This window comes from Apaloderma vittatum, unplaced genomic scaffold (assembly GCF_000703405.1).
Source record: "Apaloderma vittatum isolate BGI_N311 unplaced genomic scaffold, ASM70340v1 scaffold7719, whole genome shotgun sequence".
Taxonomy (NCBI): domain Eukaryota; kingdom Metazoa; phylum Chordata; class Aves; order Trogoniformes; family Trogonidae; genus Apaloderma; species Apaloderma vittatum.
Window position 1 is genome coordinate 38,030 of NW_009736919.1, and position 9,408 is coordinate 47,437.

Consider the following 9,408-nt stretch of genomic DNA (forward strand, 5'->3'; position numbering starts at 1 on the left):
GCAGACAGGCCGGGTAGCTCGGATGATGTTTCTGTAATGTAGTGTTGTGCAGCTCTCACCTTGAGTAGTTACAGGCAAAGCCCACGGCTTTAGAGGAACAAACTAAATCGTATCTTTTGGGATGTAATTCAGAGTGTCTCTCTTGCTTACAGTAATATAATGAGGAATGGGGGGAAAAAAAGAGATGCTGTATTGCAGTATTGGTAATGAAAACGTGTAAAACCATCAATGTGAACAAATGGGAGTAAATTTGGAAGGAAAAAAGTTGCAAGGTGAAAGTGGAAACTATCTTACACATGCAGTATTTACTTGGTTACCTGTACCTTGTTCAATAAATCTGTAGTATTTACAGTCATCTTACAATACCTGAGTGAGGTGAATGAGTGTTGTTTATAATGCACTTACAGATGACATAACCAAGGCACCAGAAGTCCAAATGAGCTGCCTCGAATCATTTGGGATATCTGTGTCCGAGCAAGGAATTAACTGTAGGACTTCTGTGTGCCAAAATACCACCCTCACTATGGGGCTGGACAAAAACTGTGGTAGTGGATGGAAATAACCAAGATACAGTAATGGCAAAAGGAAGAAGGGTTATAAAAGTTAAAGCTTTGCAAACAAGTTCTCAGTTTTCAATTTGGTAATTGAAGAAGTAGGTTAAAGATTACTGCAGAAAAAAAACAGTAATAAAGAAAAACTCTGGAAGTGTAGTTGCAAATGAGCATGTGCTGTGTGTGTAGAACTATGTCTATACAAAGAGGCAGAGACGGTCAAAATCCTAAAACAGTTATAGGAGGCAAGAGGAATGGGGAGAATTGAATAATGTTGTTGAAAGATGAGGAATAAGAGGAATATATTTTAAGCATCATAGACTCTTTCTTAAGCAGAGAATAAGTAGGCATGGAAATAGGAGACTTTCCAGGAGGCTTCAGCCTTCATCTAGGAGTTAGTTTGATAGATGATGTTAGGGAGCTTCTACAGGAATGGGTTAAATTCACTAGAATACTTGCTTTGGCAGCTATTAATACTGGTAATAAAGCAAGTACACTGAGAGGAATTTAAGTGTTTATTATGACCAGACCTTTGATGTCGGTCACTTAGAAGACTGGTTTTACTTAGAGTTGCGTTACTAGCTGCATTAGCTGTCTGCCATTATATGTAGTATATGTAAATGATGAAACAGGTTTTAATTACTCCTGGAGTGCAGTGCTTCAGTATTTTACTTATTTTAGTATAATACTTTTTTTTCCTTCTTCTGAGCTCTGTGTGCTCTGTATATGTATGGAGTGCACTAGCTAGAATGTTACAGACAGCTCTTTGCTTTTGTACTGAACTCCCATCCTAGTTTCCTACAGAAAATATGTATTTAATGATAGGAGCATGAGTTCAAATTTTGTTCACTATTAACTGACTGTGCAGTGCCAGCAGTTGAGAGAAGGGGGCAGTGTTATTGTCTTTTTGTTCCTGGATAACCTTTTTTGCCTGCTCTGCTCCATATGCCTGCTGCTTCTTCAGTTTTAGATATAGTGAGAAATACTCTGTTTCCAGATGAGGAGGAGGTGGAAGTATTTTGGATTTTATTATTTTTAAGTGTGCTGTGTGAAGAACATATTGTAAAAAATTAATACCATGTTTTCTTTTCTTCTCTCCTCCCTCTTCACCCTTATTCCCTACTGTTTTTAAAACTAGGTATCAGATTGTAGTGGAAATAGTTCAGGCAACCACAATCAGCAATATTCCCCAAGTGAAGAGGCAGAAAGGTAAGATTCCATTTTGCTAAGTCACATCTGTTGTTTTCATTTTGAAAAGCTGTTTGAACTCCTGACATACATATGCAATCAGCATGTGTGGGATTTTTAAACAGATTTTTAGGAATGCTATGCATTTACTATTTCAGTTCTGCTTTACTTTTCTGATTCTTCCAGAAACTGCCATGGTGTGATTTTTTCCCCCCATGCCCTCACCTCATCTTCATCTAAGCTTATGAATCATGAGAAAGGTCATATCTATGATGCATTTATTTTCAGAACTTGCTGCAGCTAGGATTTTTGGCATTACAGTTTATATGCTGAAAATCTTGCTTGTTCTTTCTTACAAAATCTGTTGTTCAAAGTCTTTCTCCTTTCAAAACACCAAACGAATGATGCAGCGTAATTGTTAATCACACTTTAGTTTGACTCTTCGTTGTGTTATGTTTTTGTGTTGCAATACAGGGTGCTTTTAAATCCTTACACAGTGGTTTGGCAAGGTCTGCCTTTTAATATGCACATGTCTTATATTTGTACTTAAATTTGTCTTATATGCTGCCTTTTACGGTTCTCGAAACGCACCAGAACTGTGCTATATCTTCAGGAGATTATATTAGTGACAAAACTACAGACCAGATTTTTGCTTGGGAGGATGTATCACATCATAATAAAAAGACAACGGAAAATATAAATTAATTTGTAAGCAAATGAACCTAAAAGATCTTGTAATCTCTGTCAAATTAAAAAAACCCCAATCATTTTCTAGCACCCTGTATCACAATAAAAAGCTTTTAAGAGTGATTCAAGTGTGATGAAAAATACAGAAACAGAAAATAAACACAATATGGGTGGATGCAGGAATCTTTGGGCAGTCTGAAGAATTTGGGGTCCATGCTCAAGCTTCTGAAATTGTAATGTTGTTGACACTGATACGCATTTTGTTCACATTCTAAAAATAGAACTAAGCGTGCATTCTCATAGGAAAAATTGCTTGTCAAATTAAGGCAAAAGGAAAAGTAGGCACTGGTTTTTGCTCAAGTGTACATTACAGAAAGAGATATTAATATTTGGCAGATTAATTTAATGGAATGTGTGTTTCATAAAGTAATAAAAAGAGAACAAGGAAGTTAAGTCTTGAGTGCATTATGAAAAATCAATCTTGCTAAGCCCGTATTTCCATTTGTGCTGCCGTTGGTCTTTGTCGTGACAAGAATTGATTTGAGGAATATTTTTATACAGTTTAGGTTCCTACAATCAATTACTGTCTCACTCTCCTCTGTCTCGCTTGAGTTTATCTAGTTAACTATCTGTTGCTCTGAAGATGTTTTTCTGAAGCTGCAGAATATTTCCAAAGAGATTATTGCTATTCATTCTGCCAAAGTAGATGTGGTTCCACTTATTCTGTGCTGAAGTTGGTTCTGCATTTTTATGAGCTCTTGACTTTTACCTGTGCTTAAAAAAAAAAATAATCTCAACAGAAATTCTACTAGCTGGTGTGCTGAAGTTTTGTGTTAAGATATTGGCTTTTATTATTAGTTCAGTCCTGTGGCAACCTTGTATGTCATTTATGTGTTGTTTACCACTGGCGGCTGTATTAGCCAGTGGGGCTCTTGTGGCTAACCCTTTCGTTTACTAAATAGCCAATGGTTATTCACATTGTGCCTGAGGAAAAAGGTGACTTTTCTAGTATGACACATGTGGAACAGTATGGCCAGCAGAGACATACAATACAATCTTCTTATAGATCACACAAATTTAAGGCAGACTTCTAATCTGCTTTAGTCATTCCGTTAAGGTTTTCATCTACGAAAACATTTTCATGCTCAGTCTACGTACAGTAGACTGTACGAGGGTTATCTAGAGGGATAAAATCTAGTTCTGAGTGTGCTTTTGTCTCTTGCCTTTCCTGAAGTAGGTGGAGACATATTTCCTAACGTGGTAATGAATCTAACATCTTCCTGAATTCTAGGAAGAAAAGTTGAAGGAAAAAAACCTGTGCTACCTTCTTTAAAACAAAGCCAACAAAAACCCAGCACAGCTCACTGCCAGTTGCTGAATTCTTGTAGAACAGACCACCATGTAACTTATGTCACCTTCTGATGTTTCCTTTTCTGGATGCCGCAGCATACTGCCACCCCTGCGACAGCTGAATTTCACAGTGAATAACTGAGTGTAAGCTTTATGCGAAATGGAAACGTGCTTGCACAATCTCATTCTGTCTTTCTCTTCTTAATCTGTTCCCCTGGTACCTGCTGCGTACCTGTAATAATGTGTGTGAGCGTGGGTATTCGATGTACGCGACAGCCTCCCCTTCCCTGCTGGGAAATGAGCTCTTGCCTTTTGTGTCCCCTCAGCTTTGGTTCCAGCCAGGAGAGAGAGAGAGGGACTGACTGGTGGCCATTTCCTTTTTCCTAGGGCAAAGTTGGGTCCTCAAAATGTAACTGCTTCTTTAGTGCCGGGATGTTCGGCTAGAGCAGCTGAGCTGTGGCTGGCTGGCAGTCTGTTGAGCCTGGTGTAAGCGTAGAGCAAGTGTAGAGTAATCTGTGCATGGAGATACTCTCAGCCCTCGTCAGCTTGAGGCACGGGAGCTTCCTGAGGCAGCAAAAAAAGAGGTGCAGCACCAAGCAGGAGGGAGCAGCGCTTGGTGGAGCAGGAAGGCCCAGTGCTTGGCAGCAAAGAGTGCTTAGCTGCTGTCTAAACAAAGTCAGCGGCGTGCAAATACACGACTAGCGGGGTGATGTACCTTCGCTAACAGTTGAAGAGACGTCATTAAGTCTCTAAAACTGACCAAAACTGTTTTGTTTCTGAAAAGATTAGTAGAATGAGTAGCCTGAGGACCAGATTTCAGGCTGATGCCTTCTCATTATGAACTACAGTTGCCTGACTTATTTTACTATTTTATCTGGTGATATCAAAGTGTACTTTTAATGTTGGTAGCCACAGGGGTTGGAGAAGGTGGTTTGGCCCTCAGCAAGGATGAGGGTTCTTTATACTTGATTTAACTAGTGCTGGTGCCACCTATTGGCAAAAAATGTAGTTGTTAGGGCCCTATAATGAAAGCAGAAAGTACTTAAAGTACTTCTAAATACGATTTTATTAAACTCTCTGCAGCGTAAAAGATGTCATGTTATAGGGTCTTTTTTCTTTTCAGATTTCTATGACTTGAATCTTCTGGCATGTGAGCGTAGGAGAGCACACGAAAACGTACAAAAGCATCTGATTCATGTTAAGCAGTAAGTTGTGCATTTGGCTCCCTGAGAGAGTCAAATGTCTTCAAAGGTAGAGACGCAAAATAATCTGACAGGTTTACCGTATGATGCCTGTTGCGGGTGGGTGATTTAACTTCTGTGGCCAGGAGAATTGCTTTTGGTCATTGCTAAAGCTGGATAAGAAACCTGATGTAGCATTACTGTTTCAAAAGGGTTGATGGTTTCTTTTGGAGTGGTGCAGGCCACTGTGAATAGAAGCTGTTACCTTGCATGCTGACACTACACTACTTTCCTCATTTACACTTGCACAAAAGTGTTGAATCTGATGGGCACATGTAACTGCGCTACTTCTCCAAACTGTATCCTCCTCTGAAATAGTCGAGGTCACTCCAACAGTGACTATAGGAGGAGGCTTGGTGATGTTCTAATTTTTTTTTCTTTTTACTTGTCTTTGGGTTTTATTTCTATTGTTATTTTTGGACTGTGCTTCTGCAGTCACATGTGCTCTGGTTGGAAGAAGCACATCTTTCTATGTCTCAGCTGTAAAACTCTCTCCCCATTTTGCCTTTTGATAAGGATTCCTTGGAAGTACTGAAGAAAATTCAAGTTAAATCTTAGTTATTTTACTTCTTTTTTTTTTTTTTTTTTGCAATATCTATGTATTAAAGACCTTGCAGGACTAGAAGTGCTTATCTGAAAATGCTTTTATTGCATTTTGATCTACTAAAGCAGTTGTAAGAGGACAAATACACATACTGAGCATTGTAGCATGACTGAGGGAGGACTTGGGTTTCTAGGAGATAGAATAGATCTTAATTTTTCTAAAGAAGAGGCTTTGAAAAATGGTAATTAAAGAACAACAGAAATAAATTGCGATAATAACTTAGTATTTGCTATAACGTGAATAAAAAGCTCTTTAAATACACTAGTTGTAGTTTTAAGGGACAAATTTTTGTTTCTTCTCTTACTGTATTACAGGATCCTAAAAGAATTTTAGCAAAGATCCCTTTTGATTGGCTGCTGTTTAAAACATAAACAAAACCCTCTAAAGGCATGTACCTTGTCATAGGGCAAAACAGAGCAAGTCTCTCAACAGACTTTTTTTTTTCTTTCTGTCCACACATACACACTGTAAAGGGATTTGTTTGATTTGCCTTCTAATTTTCTGGGCCCTCCACCTTATATGTGACTTTACAGCATGACTGGAAAACTCCCTTGGTGACTGGATGAGACCGTTTTTCAGACACTGCGTTGTAATTGACCCCCAGGCACCCCTGTTGAGAAAACGGCTCCTTTCCAAGCAGGGATTGTGAGACAGATCGAACATGCCGCTGTTCCTGTGTGAAGAGATCTGCTGTCTTGCAGTAGAAGATTGCTCCTGCTGAGCTTTCCTACTGTGCCTCTAGATACTCACTTTTGCAAGCAGAGCTCACCACTGGTACAGAGATGGAATTTTCTGTGGGGAGGCTCCTTAGGTGACTCTGAAAGAGACTTGAATGTTTGACTGTAAAAGGGGATTTTTTTTATTTTATTTTTTTTTTTCTGAAATGGGCTCCAACCTGACCTGACTTTGTGGGTTGCTATATGTGGATTTTGTCAAGGTACTAATGTAGAGTGAAATAAAATGGATACTTCTGCATTCTAGTGCATTCCAGATGCCATCCAATTTAATTATGATAAAGCTGTATTATGATTCCTCCCCCCCACCTCCATCTTCCCCACAAGGATAAGCACACATATGCTTGTTTTTTTGCTTTTTTTTGCATAGATTTTTGGCAAGGCTTAAAGAGCTAACGCTGTGCTTGCACATCATGTTCAGGCAATAAGTGTGGGTGGAATCCTTGCGGATGAAGGTGAAAGTTACAGTGACTCTGATCGTGGTAGGATTGTTTGTTTTGGTTTGTGATTTTTCGATTCAGTTTTATAGAGAAAATTGTTCTTTCTTCTCCTGAGATCCACTATGTGTGCTAGTAATGGTAATCCATCTTGTCCACAGTTGGCTTGGAAAAGTAACCTGACTGGTCAGGTAGAAGTGACCAAAAGAAATGCCAGGGGCCTACAAACAGAACCTCTATGTGGTGGATGTGATTTTCTTATATAGTACATATTTATTCCCGTGCCCAAATTTACCTTACTGACAGTTTGCTTTTTGCTTTGCTCAGCTGTAGCTGTGACGTGGGAGGCTGTTGCATTGCATGTTGCTGATGATCAGTGCCTAAAATCTCCATGATCTCCCTTCAAGTCCCTTCCACCAGATCTGTTGCCTGAAGTGTTGGGGATTTAGCACTTATTTTTACTCATTCTCTTGTCATGCCACGTTAGAGCTGGTTTTCCCTTTGCTTGTTCTGTGAGCAGTAGAAGGACCACGTGTACTGTTCTTCTCAAAGTCTGGCCTGCTCTTGCGGAAATGAGCAAATACTTTTCCAGGCCTGTGTAGGCTTTGAAAACATGTAATTCATAGAATCATAGAATTGGCCCCGGTTGGAAGGGACCTTAGGGATCATTTAATCCAACCTCCCTGTCATGGGCAGGGACGCCACCTTTCGACTAGACCAGGCAACACATGGGGGCTGAGCGGGAATCGAACCCGCGACCTCGGTGCTGTCATTGTTGACAGCACTGCGCTCAAACCACTGAGCTAACCGGCCCCCTAAAAGTTCAAAGAGCATTGTAATGATTAGTAAATTATATATGGAAGGTTATGGTTACTGTTTATATGAAAGTGTTAAACCTGTGTTGGCTACTTAAATACTTGAGCACAGCATTGGGCGGGTACTGCGTGTGCTTAACCTGCCTCTCACAAAAAGTCTGGCAGAACCAGGTATGATGTTGTGCGTGTGTGTAGCTCCTTCAGAGACCAGTCCAATGAGTCAGTGCTGTTGTGTGTGCTGCCAGGTGTCATGTCTCTGCAGTTCTCGAAGTTGTGAAGGAACAGGAACTCATACTTTCAGTTTTAATCCTGGTTTTGCCATATATAACCTTGCAGTTAAAATGAGAATGTTTATCTGCTACTGTCTAGAGAGGGGGACAGTTCCTGCAGTACTGCAGTACAGTTTAGTTTGTGCTTTAAACAAGCTTTGCATAGTCTGAATTTACATTATTTTTGTTTTATCTGCAGTGGTTTGTGGTGTTGAAGTTTGTAGCATTTGTTGCCATGATTATTTTTTGTAAAGCCCCACATTCTAACTGAAAAACAAATAGTGTGAATATATGTTTAATGCATACAAACCTGACCAAGTAGCAAAAACTACCAAAAAAAGAAGAGGAAAGAAAGTTAGATATGAGAAATCCATTCTCAGAAATGTTTTTCATGGGTTCTAGGATCTGCTTCTGGTCTAGTTCAAATCAAGGTAGTTAGGAGTGACTCAGGAGAAAATATGGAAGCTTTATCAGAAATCGTCGTAGATGTGCAAAAATGCACAGAATAAAACAAGATTAGCTTAGCTTTAATTGCTTAGTAAGTCTGAGCTCATTTGGTTTATTTGCATTTTAATATTGTTCAGTGTAAACTGAGTTATCCACAGCTGTGCATCGTTAAGCAGAGTTTGAAATTCTGCTTTTGGTACTAATTGCATTTGGATGCCCTTGGGAGGAGTGCACAGCACCCCTCTGGGGTTTTGACATTTCTCCATGGCAGTGCATGTCTTCTCAAAGTTTCCCTTGATAGGGAGAGTGATTTTGGAGGAAGTTACTAGAAGACCTTTTGCTACTTTGGGGATGGAGACCCTGCTCACCTGCTGCTGGTAAACATATATGCGACTCACATGCAGAGGAGGTGCCAAAGCAGACGTATTTCTTGTTCGCTGATGAGTGATTTTGTTTAGTTTTAATAATAATTTTAAAAAAACCCTAAACTTAAAATTTGTTACTAGTAAATAATAATAAAAAAAATATCCAAAGGATGCATTGTCTTCCCTTGCATAGTGATGAAACAACAGAGTGTATCTGTTCCTTATCTGTTTATTGGAGCCTACTGAAAGGTCTGTGAGTAAATGCAAGCCTTTCCTTTGTAACTTTCTGGTTTTATTTGGTCTGTGCAGTGATACGAACATCTTCTTTACTGATGTTCAGAAATGGCAAAAAAAAGGCTTTTAATGATATCTCAGTACTTTGGTGGGATCAGGCAAGAATAGATTAAAAAGAGAAGTTGTCTTTGTATCTTAAAGTATGTTTTTGATAGGGCTTTAATATGAAAAAAAAACCCCACCAACAAACAAAACAGAGCAGTTTAGATCTGAATATCTGAGAATTCTCAAAAACCTGAAGAGGAGATTAGGGTTAAGAGAAAACCAGTTATATGCCTGACCTTCCCTAGCTGACATGAAAATGCTCGTCCTGATCTGTGCTGGCTTATCTTTCGTACTTGAGAGGAGGGAGGTCCCGTTCGGTTCAGTGTTTGCCCGTCCCTCCTGCAGTGCAGCGCCTTAGCGACGCTCCGTGCAGGGACGCTC

General features: G+C 39.6%; 1 protein-coding gene across 1 annotated transcript in view; it reads left to right on the forward strand.

The window, feature by feature from the left end:
* SNX25 (sorting nexin 25) overlaps window positions 1-9,408 on the forward strand; it is a 73,132-nt gene that overhangs the window by 25,905 nt on the left and 37,819 nt on the right. The window contains exon 5 of the mRNA XM_009877136.1: window positions 1,690-1,760. Coding sequence (XP_009875438.1) covers window positions 1,690-1,760 — 71 coding nt within the window. The remainder of the gene's footprint in view (window positions 1-1,689; window positions 1,761-9,408) is intronic.